The sequence below is a fragment of the Hyperolius riggenbachi genome, chromosome 11, assembly GCF_040937935.1.
Source record: "Hyperolius riggenbachi isolate aHypRig1 chromosome 11, aHypRig1.pri, whole genome shotgun sequence".
NCBI lineage: Eukaryota > Metazoa > Chordata > Amphibia > Anura > Hyperoliidae > Hyperolius > Hyperolius riggenbachi.
Window position 1 is genome coordinate 156,532,752 of NC_090656.1, and position 18,195 is coordinate 156,550,946.

The following is an 18,195-nucleotide window of genomic DNA, read 5'->3' on the forward strand; positions in this document are numbered from 1 at the left end:
AGAGATGCACCCCCCGAGCATAATGCTGTCACCACCATATTTGACAGTGGGGATGGTGTGTTCAGGGTGATGTGCAGTGTTAGTTTTCTGCCACACATAGCGTTTTGCATTTTGGCCAAAAAGTTCCATTTTGGTCTCATCTGACCAGAGCACCTTCTTTCACATGGTTGCTGTGTCCCCCACTGTTATCGATTAATTTAATAGTCAGAGTTTTCTGTATAAACCTAGAAGTTGTATTTTAGTATAAGGGTGTAACTTTCTACTGGATATATATACATTATGGTGACAAGGGGATTTGAGGAGACAGCTGATTCCCCAAGGAACAAGGTGACACTAGATACGCTGGCTAGTGATCTACTATGGTAATGCTCTGTGTTTTGTATTTTTAACTGTCACGTAAGCTCTAGCACTGGAATGTATAAAAGCTGTGTAACGTACTTCGTGAGTTAGTAAAATCACTATTAGACACTCGGTTGTCTCTTGTGTTCTTACTCCAGGCTGGCCTGAAACAAATATTATGTGTGTACTGAAAGCAATTAGTTTTGAATGTATTCAGATAGACTCTTACATTTCTTGGTGTCATGAAGTGGGATCTTAAGAAGGGAGATCTATGTGGAAAAGACCTGATTATGGGTAAGTAGAACATCTTTTCTGACTGCACACATCAGTGTCCCTACATAGCTCCCTGTGTCTTTAGTAAGGAACCCTCAATTTAAGGTGTGCTGTGGGAGCACCCAGTGAGGACAATTTGAGAAGGTGTGCATCTCTAGGAGACATATGGTGTGCTTTGGTAGCACCCAGTAATGGATATATATATATATATATATATATATATATATATATATATATATATATTGTGCCAAGCGTCTCTGGGAGACATATGTAGAAAATGCTTTGAAGTACATATATGATATTTTGTTAAAATCTTTTTCTTGCTTCTTAATTACTAATGCATTTTCTTTCCACTATTAACACTTTGTAATATGTGACTGTGCATATATGTGTTTTCTTTCACTATTGCATTGATTGCATGTGTGCTCTCACCTGCCTGTTATCTTGAGTATGGGAAAATTGACAGGTTTTTATCTGTAAGCAACATTCTTTTTCTTTGTCTGAACTAAGATTCTACTCTGATTTCATCTGTGTTGGAAAGCATTGAACGGTGTTTACTTGACAAGCTGGTATGTTTTATTCTTCTCTAAGAGGTTAACACTTCACGTTGTTTTTTTTGACCAGTTGTCATTTCTTTGCTTAGACCACGTGTCTTTCTGCTCGTGTTTATTTTTAGACACACTATTTACCAGCGGCGTACCATGTCTTCTGCCTCTTAGAGTGATTATATTTTAAGAATTTTTTTTCCTTCTTTCTTTGTTTTTTTGGTTTAATTTCTTTCACATAGGACTGAGATTTGAGTAGAATTCCACTCTTTGTGTATATATATATATTATCTGCACATAGCATTGAGTAAGTTTTGTTATCTACGCATTTTTTTCTTTTACAGGATAAGTAAATATATTTGTAAGTATATGTTTTATTGTTCACCATTTTACAAAGATTCTTCTGTATGTACATTAGGGAGTAAAGTTAAATGTTGTATTTCATGAAATTTATTGATTGAACATAATGTTAACTTTTATATTGGTATTGGGTATCATATCTCCTTTCCCATTTAAAATTATATATTTTCAGTATGTCCACAATTTTATTTTGGGCCTACTAGGTTTGGATATGTAATTCCCATATCTCTGTAAAGGATATGAGAAATCATATATGTATTATGATTTTAGTGTACTGACTATTGTAGTATCTGTATGTTGTATGTTGTATATTATGGTTGTTGTGGCCTCTATGTTTGTCTGGTTTTGAAAAAAAAAACTGTGGTTGTACTTAGTGTTGGGCGAACACCTAGATGTTCGGGTTCGCGAACGTTCGCCGAACATCGCCGCGATGTTCGGGTGTTCGCGCCGAACTCCGAACATAATGGAAGTCAATGGGGACCCGAACTTTCGTGCTTTGTAAAGCTTCCTTACATGCTACATACCCCAAATTAGCAGGGTATGCGCACCTTGGGAGTGGGTACAAGAGGAAAAAAAATATTTGAAAAAGAGCTTATAGTTTTTGAGAAAATTGATTGTAAAGTTTCAAAGGAAAAACTGTCTTTTAAATGTGGAAAATGTCATGTTTCTTTGCACAGGTAACATGCTTTTTGTCGCCATGCAGTCATAAATGTAATACAGAGAAGAGGTTCCAGGAAAAGGGACTGGTAACGCTAACCCAGCACCAGCAGCAGCACACGTGATGGAACAGGAGGAGGCGCAGGAGGAGAAGGCCACGCTTTGAGACACAACAACCCAGGCCTTGCATGAGGACAAGAAGCGTGCGGATAGCATGCTTTGTACCGCCATGCAGTCATAAATGTAATAAAGATAAGTGGTTCAATAAACAGGGACCACGCGGCAACGCTAACCCAGCAGCAGCAGACGTGATGGAACAGGAGGAGGCGCAGGAGGAGAAGGCCACGCTTTGTGAGACACAACAACCCAGGCCTTGCATGAGGACAAGAAGCGTGCGGATAGCGATCGGCGCTGTTCTCGTTCACAAACAAAATCTGGGTCTATGTCCACATTGTCCATACCCTCCTCTTCCATCTCCTCAAACTCGTCATATGTCATTGTGGGGGGCCGCCGCCGTGGAGTAGAGCTCCCCTGAACAACCTCTGCGCAGCTCACTCCAACGTCGTCTTCCAGAGCTTCTCGGCCGACCTCCTGCAATTGCAACCCCTCCTGCCCAACTTGCTCTGGGATTTGGGTTTCAAAGTCCTCGGACTCGCCTTGTATTTCAGTGCCCGGTGCATTTCCCACAGTTAATGGTTGTGAATCCGGGCACAACATTTCTGGTTGTTCCTCCATTGACCTTTCAAAGGTGGAAGTTTGTTGGCCTGGGAATAGCTCCTGCGAATACCCCATTGTGTCCTGAGGTAATTCATCGGACTGGTTATCTGGCAGTTGTGTGCGTGGTGTCGCTGCCGGTTGTGTCAGCTTTGTGCCCACTGGCTCCTTGTAACTGGCTGAGGACTCGGACCTCGTGCGTGATGTGCTGGTGCTGCTTAACCCACTGCTGGACGCTTGAGAGGTCATCCAAGTAATTATCTGGTCCTGTTCTTTTGGATCTGTGAGGGTTGTTGTCCTGGACAACATGGGCGGTATTGAGTGGGTTTTCTTGGGTGCTCCCCTGTGGCCTGTACGTGAACCGTCAGGGGAAACACCTCTTCCCTTGCCCCTCCCTCTTTCACCGGATTTCTTCCTCATTTCACTTATCCTTAAAGTACACGCTGACTGGCAGCAGTACAGTGGCAGTACATAAATGCTATACAGTGGTGGGTGAGCGGTGTACCACTATTGCCAGCAGCGACACAGAGCACAATGCTATACAGTGGCGGGTGAGCGGTGTACTACTGTTCCCAGCAGACACAGAGTGGCAGTAAACAATGCTATATAGTCTGGCTGAGCGGTGTACACAGAGTGGCAGTACACACAATGCTATTTAGTCTGGCTGAGCGGTGTACACAGAGTGGCAGTACACACAATGCTATATATTGTGGCTGAGCCGTGTACACAGAGTGGCAGTACACACAATGCTATATAGTCTGGCTGAGCGGTGTACACAGAGTGGCAGTACACACAATGCTATATAGTCTGGCTGAGCGGTGTACACAGAGTGGCAGTAAACAATGCTATATAGTGTGGCTGAGCCGTGTACACAGAGTGGCAGTAAACAATGCTATATAGTCTGGCTGAGCGGTGTACACAGAGTGGCAGTAAACAATGCTATATAGTCTGGCTGAGCGGTGTACACAGAGTGGCAGTACACACAATGCTATATAGTCTGGCTGAGCGGTGTACACAGAGTGGCAGTACACACAATGCTATATAGTCTGGCTGAGCCGTGTACACAGAGTGGCAGTAAACAATGCTATATAGTCTGGCTGAGCGGTGTACACAGAGTGGCAGTACACACAATGCTATATAGTCTGGCTGAGCCGTGTACACAGAGTGGCAGTACACACAATGCTATATAGTCTGGCTGAGCGGTGTACACAGAGTGGCAGTACACACAATGCTATATAGTCTGGCTGAGCGATGTACACAGAGTGGCAGTAAACAATGCTATATAGTCTGGCTGAGTGAGGTACACAGTGGCAGTACACACAATGCTATATAGTCTGGCTGAGCGGTGTACACAGAGTGGCAGTAAACAATGCTATATAGTCTGGCTGAGCGAGGTACACAGTGGCAGTACACACAATGCTATATAGTCTGGCTGAGCCGTGTACACAGAGTGGCAGTAAACAATGCTATATATAGTGTGGCTGAGCGAGGTACACAGTGGCAGTAAACAATGCTATATATAGTGTGGCTGAGCGAGCGGTGTACTACTGTTCCCAGCAGCGACACACAATGACTTGGGGGGACCCTGGCTAGCGTGGCTGGAGAGCGAACTACCCTGCCTGCCTACCCAAAGCTAAACCCACAGAGAAATGGCGGAGATATGACGTGGTTCGGGTATTTATTTACCCGAACCACGTGACCGTTCGGCCAATCAGAGCGCGTTCGGGTCCGAACCACGTGACCCATTCGGCCAATCACAGCGCTAGCCGATCGTTCGGGGAACGTTCGGCCACGCGCTCTTAGTTCGGCCACATGGCCGAACGGTTTGGCCGAACACCATCAGGTGTTCGGCCGAACTCGAACATCACCCGAACAGGGTGATGTTCTGCAGAACCCGAACAGTGGCGAACACTGTTCGCCCAACACTAGTTGTACTTTGCAAGACAATGTTGTTCTAGCATAGGTGGCAATGTTACACCTATCAGTTTATGTATGTTGTCAGATGAATGAATAGACATATATCTGTTTCTGTTCATAGTTCTTGGGGACATTTCCCTTTACAATACTGTATTGTTTCCTCAGGACATGATAATAGGACACTGGAAATAGGCCCAGAATTGATAGATAGATCAAATATGAGTCGATATTAGAATATCGGACACAGTATAAACAGCACATGCCATAAACTGGTAATCTATGTCTCCCATTTGTAAGTCCTGATGGATATGTATACCTTTCTTGTTAAACAGAAACACATATATACATTGATAATAGCCATACATTTTAGCATTCTAATGGATGACTGGTGTTTATGGTTCCCAGCGCAGGACAGCAATGAGCAGGTTTAAAAAACAAAAAGAAAAAGTGACCCCTCTCTCATAGATACATTTTTTTGGGGATATACCCTGCTCTAATGATATCCTTTTGATTATTTCCAATGCAGTCTTATTTTATTTTACAACAATGGTGATTGGTTTACATTGCATCAACAATATTATTAATTACCTGCAATTTTAAGTTTAAAAAAAACTGCAAAGTTTTAAAAAAAAGAAAAAGAAAAACATGTTGTTTTGATATTAAATTAGCAAACTGCATGGGGTCCACTGACTTTGCTTGGATGATGCCAGGCGCTATACATGCATGTTTTATTTATTTTATTATTTTTTTTTTTACCTCTACGTGATGACGCATACGAGGGTACGCGTGACGCGTACCCTCGTATGCAGAGGACGTGGGGTCAGAGAAAGGGCGGAAGTACCACAAGGGTACTACCGCTGAACCGCCCGCTGCCCGGCCTCAACGCGTCACTCTGCTACTCGGACTCCTCCTCCTCCTCACTCCACTGCCAGTGCCAGGCCAGCCACCAAGTACTATTTAACTTGCCTTAAACTTTTTTTATGGGGAAGCGGGCAGAGGGGGGAGCGCTAGCGGAGGGGGTGGGGGGAATTTCCGACCCCCCCCCGCGATCGGGGCATGCTCCCCCCTTATGCCTGCGACCCCATAGGGCCCCAAAAATGGGCATGTTCGGGGGTCCCATTGACTTCCATTGAGTTCGGCGTTCGGGCCGAACATGCCGAACATCTGGCCCATGTTCGGCCTGTTCGGCCCGAACCCGAACATCCAGGTGTTCGCCCAACACTAGTGTGTACCCCTTGACAAATAAATATTAAATCGTGGTACATAATTGGTTCTAAACAATATTCAACCATTTACTATTGCTTTTCATTTAGCTGACATACTAGTTTGGTGTTGTCTAAATAAGATTTAATATTTTCTAAAACACAATTTTTTTATTTTTCATTCACTATATCAAGCGACATTTTTTTCACTCGTTCATAATCGATTGTGTCCATCAATGGAGATTATTTACAACCAATCCGATCAGAATTTCTGATCGCTCGAACGATTTTTCGCTAGAAATTGGACCGTTAGTGGCCAGCTTTATGTTTATTACTGTAAGTTTTTCTGATCAGTCTGAGCATATGTTTACCTTAACTAGAAAGATGGAAGAAAGTCCAAAACTATTGACACAAAGATATTGAATGTTCCTAAGAAATGTCTGTGTGCCAATGAGTTTTAGGGGGGTGTAAATATTTTTAATATAAATGAAATGCTGTCATTAAGCTAAAAACCATTGATTTGATTTCTTATTCCGTGAGACATACTGTATAATTAGATAGGAGGTGAGAGGTTTTATGGAAATATCCTAAAATCCAGATACAAATCCTGAAAGGTGTAAATGTGCAGGTTGCTTTTTATGAAATCTGTGTTGGGGAAGTGATAAGGAAGTTATTAAGCAAGGCTAGATAATGATTTTAAAGATGGGGTTTTAAGTTTATGAAATAAGGGAGTTATAATAATAAAATACAAATTGCATATAAGCTGCATGAAAATGAAAATATGAAGATGAAAATAAGTAAGATATTTGTTTAATCATATATGTTTAATGGTAAATATCTGGTTTCCTCAGCACTGTTTCACATCAAAAACACTGGAAAATCACCGTATCAACGTGGCTCTCTTGTGGTGTGAAACAGTCCTGAGAGTTAGGGCCCGTTTCCACTATAGCGTTGCGGAATCGCCGGCGAATCACCGCAGGAAAATCGCATGCGGGTGCGATTCCGCATGCGTTTTTTCCCGCGATTTCGCATAGGTAAGGGTGATGCGATTTTAACCATGTCACTGCCTGTGTGAATTAACATGGGTACCTATGCGAAATCGCATGCAAAATCGCGGCAAAAAACGCATGGGGAAAACGCATGCGATTTCCCTATTAAATACATTGCGTGCAATTCGCCTGCATTCCACACGCAGGCGAATTCTGAGGGCCCTACCCTGCAGATTTTTTCTGCACAGAAAAACGTGCAGGAAAACGCACAAGTGGAAACAGTCCCATCCACTTGCACTTGCTATGCGAATTCGCATGCGGGCACCGCATGCGAATTCGTGATAGTGGAAACGAGCCCTTAAAGAGGAGCTGTTAGGTATAGGGTCTCACTGTCTCAGAGATAAAAAACACATATATCAGTAGCTAAATACTGGCTGTACTTACATTACATATGCATTTCACTGTCCACGTTTGGACTTCACAGAATTTTTATGTAGTATATGCAGAGAATGATACTCCTGACAGCTCATGGCAGGTTCCATGTTTGTCTGTCTTGTCTGAAGCCAATTGTGATGTCATATCCTCCCTTACCCTGCTTCCTGATTAATTATACATTAGCCCTCCCAAGTCCCAGCCCTCAGACACTCCTACCAGTCTCTGGTCTTATGCTCGGTACACAAGATACGTTTTCCCGCTCGATCCGCGGGTCAGTCGGGATCGATTCGATTATTTCCAACATGTTAATTATGCCAAATCGACGGCAGGAATGATCGAAATCCGAATCGAGCATGTTGGAAATAATCTAATCGACCCGTGGATCGAGCGGGAAAACGCATCGTGTGTATTAGGCACTCAGCGGGGAGCGATCATGTCTGGGTTGCGTGCGATCTCGCTGTCAGTTGGGGTGGGGGGAGCTATGCGAGCGATTGCGTTGTCAGTCACGGGGGGTTGCGGATGATTGCGATGTCATTCAATTTGCGGGCGATTGCGATGTCGGTCGTTTTGCTTGCAATTGCGATGTCGGTCGTTTTGCTTGCGATGTCGGTCGTTTTGCTTGCAATTGCGATGTCGGTCATTTTGCGGCCGATTGTGAGGTCAGTCGTTTTGCGGGCGATTGCGATGTCGGTCGCTTTGCTTGCGATCGCGATCTCGGTCGTTTTGCTTGCGATGTCGGTCGTTTTGCGGGCGATTGCGAAGTCAGTCGTTTTGCTTACAATTGCGATGTCGGTCGTTTTGCTTGCGATGTCGGTCGTTTTGCGGGCGATTGCGATGTCAGTCGTTTTGCTTGCGATGTCAGTCGTTTTGCGAGCGGTTGCGATGTCGGTCGTTTTGCTTGCGATGTCAGTCGTTTTGCTTGCGATTGCAATGTTGGTCGTTTTGTTTGCGATTGAAAAGTCAGTCGTTTTGCTTGCGATTGCGATGTCGGTCATTTTGCTTGCGATGTCAGTCGTTTTGCGGGCGATTGCGAAGTCGGTCGTTTTGCTTGCAATTGCGATGTCGGTTGTTTTGCTTGCCATGTCGGTCGTTTTGCGAGCGATTGCGATGTCAGTCGTTTTGCGAGCGATTGCGATGTCGGTCATTTTGCTTGCGATGTCGGTCGTTTTGCTAGCGATTGCAATGTTGGTCGTTTTGTTTGCGATTGAAAAGTCAGTCGTTTTGCGGCCGATTGCAAAGTCAAACGTTTTGCTTGCGATTGCGATGTCGGTCGTTTTTCTTGCGATGTCGGTCGTTTTGCAAGCGATTGCAAAGTCAGTCGTTTTGCTTGCGTTTGCGATGTCAGTCGTTTTGCTTGCGATGTCAGTCGTTTTGCGAGCGATTGCAATGTCGGTCGTTTTGCTTGCGATGTCGGTCGTTTTGCTTGCGATTGCAATGTTGGTCGTTTTGTTTGCGATTGAAAAGTCAGTCGTTTTGCTTGCGATTGCGATGTCGGTCATTTTGCTTGCGATGTCGGTCGTTTTGCGAGCGATTGCGATGTTGGTCGTTTTGCTTGCGATTGCAATGTCAGTCGTTTTGCTTGCGATTGCGATGTCGGTCGTTTTGCTTGCGATGTCGGTCCTTTGCTTGCGATTGCAATGTTGGTCGTTTTGCTTGCGATTGCAATGTCGGCGTTCGCGGTTGTCACCCGCGGGGGGGGGGGGGGGGGGGTGGGGGTTAGGGTGGAGTGCCGACGATTGTTGGTGTCACTCGCTGGGTTGCCGATCGCGGGTGTCACTCGCGGGCCGGGGGTGCCGATCGCGGGTGTCACTCGCGGGCCGGGGGGGGGGGGGGGAATTTGTGCCGATCGCGGGTGTCACTCGCCGGGGGGGGGGGGGGTTGTGCCGATCGCGGGTGTCACTCGCGGGGGCGGGGGGTTATGTGCCGATCGCAAGTGTCATTCGCGGGGGGCGAGTTTAGCTGATCGCGGGTGTCACTCGCGGGGGGGGGCAGCCGATCGAGGGTGTCACTTGCGGGGGGGGCGGCTTTTTAGCCTATCGCGGGTGTCACTCGCGGCGGGGGGGGGGGGGGGCGGTTTGCCGATCGCCGGTGTCACTCCCGGGGTGGGGGGGGGCTAGCCGATTGCGGGTGTCACTCGCGGGGGGGGGGGGGTGCCGATCGCGGGTGTCACTCGCGGGGGGGGGGGGGTTTGTTGTTGCCACAGGCAGCCTGCAGCTGTCACTCGGGGTGTCTGGATGGGGAGGGAAGGAGAGAGGGACCAGCCAATGAGGCTGCAGCAGGGCTGGATAGGGAAATGAAGGGGTGGTGCAGGGAGGGCAGTAGAGAGGAAGTAAGACCTTCCCATACTGCTTTGCAGGCTGACTGCGGCCTTTTCAGTCTGATGCGGCCTCCTAAACAGCCTGGAGATAAGGAAGGCTGCTATTCAGCCCACAATAAAGTAAGAGAGCTTTTTTACTTCAGTATTGATATTTGGCTTCCTTCCACACTGTTTAACACAGGGGAACATAGATAAAAATTAATTGTTTTTGCCTGACAGTTACTCTTTAAATATTATAATTATTGCCATTTAAAGACATCGCACATAGCAGAATATGCTGATTAATTATGAGAGGAATAGATTCTATTTATTTTAGTTTTAAACGGTATTTATACTGACAGATACATTTAGAGAGTGTATTATATATGTGGGTGTTCTAGAATATTTCTGTTTTAGTTATAAAAAAAAAAAAATAACACTTATTTTAGGTTACATGTACTTGTTTATATTGCAATAAGTGACGCACATTGCTATATAAATACTTGGTATAATTGAAGAACTACACATGTGGTATTTAAGTTTTGCAATAAGCACACACCCTCCAAGCTCCACATTTTTGATGGACATTCTATATCAGTTTGAGAGGTTTTGTTCTACCTTTTTGGCTCATATAATTTGATGAACTTTGAACTCTTGTCTTATATATCGATTACTAATTTGCCTGTACAAGTGGTTTGTTGACAGACCTGTCCACTTGAAGATTCATCTATGATGTCACCTGCTTGTCTGCAAGACTTGGAGATTGTTTGCTTTGATTCCATCTTGCTGGATTGCTGCAGCCTGGAAGGATGATTTTTTGCTTTGAGGATGAGCCTACATGCCCTCGTCTGCTCCCGTGGTGGTAATGGCTGCATCTTTCCTTTCTCATGTGTCATGCTTTGGAAGAAACTCCGCCTTTAACAGCTGTGATGTGAGGTCTCTTTCCCGACTAGCATCTGGGATGAGAAGTGAGTTCACCTTTCCCTGCTTTCTACAACCTGGCTGCAAGTTCTTCACCTGAAGCTTTTGTTGCAAGTTTGATTCCTTGTGGGTGCTTAGGCCACAATAATGCCTCCCACAGGATTGAGTGTAACCACGCAGGTTGCACGTCAGGCTCTTGACTCCCATTGTTATTTCAAGAGCTTGACAGAAGAATATTTGTGTTTATTATGAGGGTGTGTTGTTTTCATCACCTTCTATCATCATCCAGATGGACAGTACTCTTTCATCAGACTATGAATATGAATAAACCGGATTACTGAATATCAGCAGACAAGAACCATTTTTATTTTTTTTTTATTCTTTTTGTTTTATGAGCTTGGAGGAAAAGTGATGAACTGATATTTTGCCATCACCTAAAACTAAAGAACATTGCTAATTGGAGTGTGTTGTTGTACTTAATGTGTAGTGTATTAATCTAGTTCAAAATGTTTTCAATGCCTCACTTTAGACAATGGTAATTTCTTGTAGATAAACACCTTTAGCTAGTATTAGGTTCTATGAGTAACTTTTAGTATTGATTTATCCCTTCAGAATTAATGAGGAAATTGATAGAAAAAAGGATCAACCTCTCAGTGACCATTTTTGTTTCTGTGGATGCACTGTTATTTTCAGGAACCGATTTTGTTACTGAGATGTATGAATATTATTATAATTGCATAAACTTGTATTTATTCTTATCACCCACCAGATAGTGATGAATAATATTATATTGGAATAACAGTCCTTCCTAGGTTTATGTTGTACCATGGTATATCTGCCACATAATTCAAATGGAGATTGTAATAATAAATTAGACTGTTATCACATATATATATATATATATACATATATATATATGATAAATGGGCCGATTGTTATAGATTAATTTAATAGTCAGAGTTTTCTGTATAAACCTAGAAGTTGTATTTTAGTATAAGGGTGTAACTTCCTACTGGATATATATACATTATGGTGACAAGGGGATTTGAGGAGACAGCTGATTCCCCAAGGAACAAGGTGACACTAGATACGCTGGCTAGTGATCTACTATGGGAATGCTCTGTGTTTTGTATTTTTAGCTGTCACGTAAGCTCTAGCACTGGAATGTATAAAAGCTGTGTAACTTACTTTGTGAGTTAGTAAAATCACCATTAGACACTCGGTTGTCTCTTGTGTTCTTACTCCAGGCTGGCCTGAAACAAATATTATGTGTGTACTGAAAGCAATTAGTTTTGAATGTATTGAGATAGACTCTTACACCCACATGGCTTGTGGCAAACTGCAAATGGGACTTCTTATGCTTTCTGTTATCAATGCCTTTCTTCTTGCAACTCTTCCATAAAGGCCAACTTTGTACAGTGTGAAAAAAAACCCGAAAAAAACCACAAAGACACCGGGAGCCCCTATAGTGTTTTATCCTTGTGATCTGGTCAAGATATACAGATAATACTACTCACAAGTATAGGTTGCTTGGAGAGGCAACCACTCGAATAAGCAGGTGGAGAAAGCCCGTCTCCACTCAGTCTTTGCGGTGGGTGGTCGCAGCTCCTTCGAAAAAAAGTTTCTTGCCACGAATTGTGGCAAAAATAACACTCCCACTGTGTGGGATGTTTAACTCAAGGTAAAGCAGCAGTAGGAGGCGCCCTTGTTGTAATGTTTGCACTTATGCGTACTTGTAACAATTAAAATATAATATGTTGTTGATCGCCTACCTTAAGAATGGACACTCCACTCGGTAGGATGAAACTCTTATTTTCATCCTACCGAGTGGAGTGTCCATTCTTAAGGTAGGCGATCAACAACATATTATATTTTAATTGTTACAAGTACGCATAAGTGCAAACATTACAACAAGGGCGCCTCCTACTGCTGCTTTAACTTTGTACAGTGCATGACTAATAGTTGTCCTATGGACAGAGTCTCCCACCTGAGCTGTAGATCTCTGCAGCTCGTCCAGAGTCACCATGGGCCTCTTGACTGCATTTCTGATCAGCACTCTCCTTGTTCGGCCTGTGAGTTTAGGTGGACGGCCTTGTCTTGGTAGGTTTACAGTTGTGCCATACTCCTTCCATTTCTGAATGATCGCTTGAACAGTGCTCCGTGGGATGTTCGAGGCTTTGGAAATCTTTTTGCAGCCTAAGCCTGCTTTAAATTTCTCAATAACTTGATCCCTGACCTGTCTAGGGCCTTTTTTGTGTGTTCTTTGGACTTCATGGTGTTGTTGCTCCCAGTATTCTCTTAGACAACCTTTGAGACCCTCACAGAGCAGCTGTATTTGTACTGACATTAGATTACACGCAGGTGCACTCTATTTAGTCATTAGCACTCATCAGGCAATGTCTATAGGCAACTGACTGCACTCAGATCAAAAGGGGCCGAATAATTATGCACACACCACTTGCAGTTATTTATTTGTAAAAAGTGTTTGGAATGATGTATGATTTTCGTTCCACTTCTCACGTGTACACCACTTTGTGTTGGTCTTTCATGTGGAATTCCAATAAAATTGATTCATGTTTGTGGCAGTAATATGACAAAATGTGGAAAACTTCAAGGGGGCCAAATACTTTTGCAAGCCACTGTATATCACGCTGATCAATATATGAAATGTAGCTCTCTGGAACTTTAACTAGACTAAGTAGTAAAGCTAGGTCCAGCACTCAGAGAACTGAAAGCTATAAATGACAGTGAGTAACTGAATGCCCAGAGTTTATATAGCAGGAATAGAGCACAGACCAAGCCCCTAGGAAAATCAGACCAATCAGCAACATCCCTGCAGCAAGTGTCAGCTGACACACTTCAGACACGCCTCCTTAACCTATAAAGGCAGTTCTGAGCTGTGCGTGTCCTCCTAGAGTGACTGCCAGAAACAACACGTTGACTCACATCTACAGGGGAGTCAGGGATGCAAACGTGCTGACTCAAGTCTACAGGGGAGCCAGGGATGCGACCGACCAAAGAGGAAGAGGAAGCTTCCTCCAGCTGCTCAGAGCAGCCTCCATAGACAGCACCAGGTAAGTTTGTTACACCTAACAAATACGAAAGATTTTGCGTCTTATGCAGACGCAAGTCGTTCTGGATTTAAAAAATTGGGTAAATTGGAACCTGGTGGCCTTAACAAGTGTCTGGAAGAAATGAGCCATTTACAACCGGGTAATTAGGGGAATTTTATATATATAAATATATATATATATATATATATATATATATATATATATATATATATATATATATATAAAAAATTTTTTTTTCCTTGCATCTTTTCTACCCTCTCCTTTCCCACCCCAAACCTTGTTCCCCCCCCCCCCTCCCTTCCCCTTCTTTCCCTTTTTCTCCCCTCCCCCCTCCCATCCATACTGTCTCCTTTGCTTGGATCACTAAGGATTATCATGTATGTCATGGTCAATGGACATTGCAATACATTTCGAAATCAATAATTAAATTGGGTTCCATTTTATGCAATGCATAACACATGGGTTTTTACATTTTCCTTTTTTCCCCTTTTTGTTTCCTCTCCTAGTCCCTTTCTTTTCTTTTTTTCACACCTTAGGCAGAATCGTTTGCATCTTTGTCTTAGTCTCGGTTTTTTACATTTATTTTCTGACACTGGTATATATTTATATATAATTTCCATTCTCATTCTCATTATTACTCTTATTTCTCGAATCCCATTCAATTTCCAGTCTCTCTTTGATGTAGTAGCCACATCATTTGGTTATGGGTATTCTTTTGTCTTCTTTATGGCTGGAATATCTGTTGTAGCTATATTATTATTATTGATTTATAAAGCGCCAACATATTCCGTGGCGCTGTACAAAGTAAGAAACACACATGGGGTACATAATACAGACAAAGGTGTACACTAATATACAAGATACATAATTAGTGACAAAATACAAAATATGATACAGAATACAAAACACAGAATTGGTAATGACAGTGATAAAAGTAACATGATGAATAAAATGTATAATGATTTCCAAGACACAAAAGGTGGAGAGAGCCCTGCCCTTGCGAGCTTACAATCTAAGGGGAATGGGGGGGAAACAAGAGGAGGGGTAGTATACGATAAAATATATAAAGGCAGTGTGTTTTAGGATACCTAGTAGGAGTGCAATTTGATCTTAGGACAAAGGGAAGTGGCCTAAGGTAGCGCATATGCTTGTCGGAACAAATTATTTTTTTAGAGAACAATTAAAGGTAACAAAGGTTGGCGAGTGACGGATGTGTTGTGGGAGGGCATTCCAGAGAACGGATGAAGCGCATGCAAAATCTTGTAAGTGTGAATGTGAGGAGGTGATTCTAGAGGAGGACAACAGAAGATTGTGTGCAGATCTGAGATTGCGATTGGGTTTGTATCTGGAAATTAGTGAGGATATGTACCAGGGAGAGAGATTGTGGAGAGCTTTGTAGGTTAGGGTTAGGAGTTTAAACTGGATCCTCTGGTTAATTCGCAGCCAGTGAAGAGCTTGACAGAGAGGGTCAGCAGAAGAAGATCGAGAAGAAAGATGAATGAGACAAACAGCTGAGTTCAGTACCGACTGAAGCGGGGCCAGTCTGTTAGAAGGTAGTCCACAAAGTAGTATGTTGCAGTAGTCCAGACGAGAAATTATAAGAGCATGTATTAACATTTTGGTTGTGTCTTGAGTGAGAAATGGACGGATGCGAGATATATTTTTGAGTTGGAGATGGCAGGAGCTGGTTATGGAGTTAAGATGAGGAATAAAAGAGAAAGAAGAGTCGAATATTACCCCCAAGCACCGTGCTTTGGGAACTGAAGTTATGGGAGTGTTATTAACATTTATAGTTACTTCAGGCAGAGAGGTGGCCAGAGACGGTGGAAAAATTATTAGTTCTGTTTTACCGGGTCCGTTAAAAATGGCGCCAGTTATCGTAGTTAAAAAACGGCGCCCCATAGAGAACCACTATCGCTAGTTATTTTTCGTTTTTGACAGCTAAAAAACGGCGCCGGCTTTAAAAACGATATTTATCGTTTATATTTATATTGCTCCCAAACGATAATTTTCGTTTTAACCCTTGCTTTGCTGCCGTTTTGAAAATATCTGCCCGCCGGCTTTAATGTTTAATAGCAAAGCCCCCTTAAAAGCTAAAAACACCAAATTTGCAGGGAATGTTAAGAAGAAAATTGTGAACAAGAGGAAAATTTTTTTTTCAAAAAGACCTTATAGTTTTTGAGAAAATCGATTTTGAATATTCTTCTTCTGACCGTGGGAAAATTAAACGCCCGCCGACTTTAGCGGTTAATAGCAAAGCCCCTTTAAATGCCAGAAACACCAAATGTGTAGGGAATGTTAAGAAAAATAGTGGGAACACGAAGAAAAAAAAATTGTTCAAAAAGACCTTATAGTTTTTGAGAAAATCGATCTTAAATCTTCAAAGGAAATGTAACTATTTAAATCGCGTACTGACATTCCCGTGGAAACTTTTTCCGCCGACTTTAGCAGTTAATAGCAAAGTCCCCTTAAATCCTAGCAACACCAAATTTGCAGGATATGTTAAAAAGATACTGGGAAACAATAGTTAAAAAAAAATTGAAAAATTTTATTTATTTTTTTTTTAAATTAAAATTTTTGGGTTATGTTCAGAGTGTGGGAAAAGTTTTGAAAAAAATGACGTGGGGTCCCCCCTCCCGAGCCTCTGTAACCCCTTGTCTCCCATGCAGGCTGGGATAGCCAGAATGCGGAGCCCCGGCCGACTGGGGCTTCGCACCCTGAGCTATACCAGCCCGCATGGTCCATGGTATGGGAGGGCTCCGGGGGGGAGGGGCGGCCAAGCCTCCCCCTCCCCCCCGGAGCCCCTTGTCCAATCCATGGACAAGGGGCTCTTCCCCGCCTCCCTTGCCCCAGGTGGAGGCGGGGGCGACGACTCCCTGGGGGGGGGGTTCATGGTGGCATCTGGGAGTCCCCTTTAAGAAGGGGACCCCCAGATGCCCACCCCCCTCCCAGGAGAAATGAGTATAGGGGTGCAGGAGTACCCCTTACCCATTTCCATAAAGGGTTAAATGAAATAAAAACGCAACAACGAAAAAAGTCCTTTAATGTTCTAAATTAACCACAAATACTTACCTGTACCTTTAAGAAAAAATCCCACGCCAATCAGGTCCCACGACAGTATCCTCTATCTTGCGATCTTCTGATAAATGTTGATTGAAGATCTCCGCCGCCCCGACGCCACACACGCCGCCTCCGCCGCACTGCTCTCAGCTATACTAAGTATAGCTGAGAGTTGCGTCTATGCGTCTATACAGACGCATTAGCGCTAGCTGCCGCTGCCCTCCCTGCCTCCCCCACCTGTCACCCTCACCCATGCTGGCACCCAATGCACCCATGGGTGCCAGCATGGGTGAGGGTGACAGGTGGGGGGAGGCAGAGAGGGCAGCGGCAGCTAGCGCTAATGCGTCTATATAGATGCATAGACGCAACTCTCAGCTATACTAAGTATAGCTGAGAACAAAAAGCATCTTTAAATTTTGGCTCCAAGGCTCCCCATTGGTTCCTTATCGACCAATGGGGATCCTCCTGATCCCCATTGGTCTGTTAAGGAACCAATGGGGACCATTGGAGCTAAAATTTAAAGATGCTTTTTGCTCTTAGCTATAAGTATAGCTAAGAGCAGTGAGTGCGGCGGAGGCGGCGTGTGTGGCGTCGGGGCGGCGGAGATCTTCAATCAACATGTAACTGAAGGTCGCAAGATGGAGGATACTGTCGTGGGACCTAATTGACGTGGGATTTTTTTCTTAAAGGTACAGGTAAGTATTTCTGGTTAATTTAGAACATTAAAGGACTTTTCTCGTTGTTGTGTTTTTATTTCATTTAACCCTTTATGGAAATGGGTAAGGGGTACTCCTGTACCCCTATACTCCTTTCTCCTGGGAGGGGGGCAGGCATCTGGGTTCCCCTTCTTAAAGGGGACTCCCAGATGCCACCATGAACTCCCCCCCAGGGAGTCGTCGCCCCCACCTCCTCCTGGGGCACCGGAGGTGGGGAAGAGCCCCTTGTCCATGGATTGGACAAGGGCTCCGGGGGGAGGGGAAGGCTTGGCCGCCCCTCCCCCCCGAAGCTCCCCATACCATGGACCATGCGGGCTGGTATAGCTCAGGGTGCGAAGCCCCAGTCGGCTGGGGCTCCGCATTCTGGCTATCCCAGCCTGCATGGGAGACAAGGGGTTACAGAGGCTCGGGAGGGGGGACCCCACGTCATTTTTTTCAAAACTTTTCCCACACTCTGAACATAACCCAAAAATTTTAATTAAAAAAAAAAAAAAAATAAAATTTTTCAATTTTTTTTTAAAATATTGTTTCCCAGTATCTTTGTAACATATCCTGCAAATTTGGTGTTGCTAGGATTTAAGGGGACTTTGCTATTAACTGCTAAAGTCGGCGGAAAAAGTTTCCACGGGAATGTCAGTACGCGATTTAAATAGTTACATTTCCTTTGAAGATTTAAGATCGATTTTCTCAAAAACTA

At 43.8% G+C, this 18,195-nt stretch overlaps 1 protein-coding gene across 3 annotated transcripts in view; it reads left to right on the top strand.

Annotated features, from left to right (window-relative positions):
• Positions 1-305: 305 nt before the first annotated feature.
• CCDC88B (coiled-coil domain containing 88B) overlaps positions 306-18,195 on the top strand; it is a 948,743-nt gene continuing 930,853 nt past the window's right edge. For 2 of the 3 annotated variants that reach the window (XM_068261745.1, XM_068261746.1), the window contains exon 1: positions 477-633. Coding sequence is in view for 2 of the 3 variants with exons in the window: in XM_068261746.1 (XP_068117847.1) it covers positions 611-633 (23 nt within the window). In the remaining variant the exon portion in view is untranslated. Of the gene's footprint in view, positions 363-476; positions 634-18,195 lie in introns of those variants that run through there. The other variant, XM_068261744.1, reaches the window with a different exon arrangement.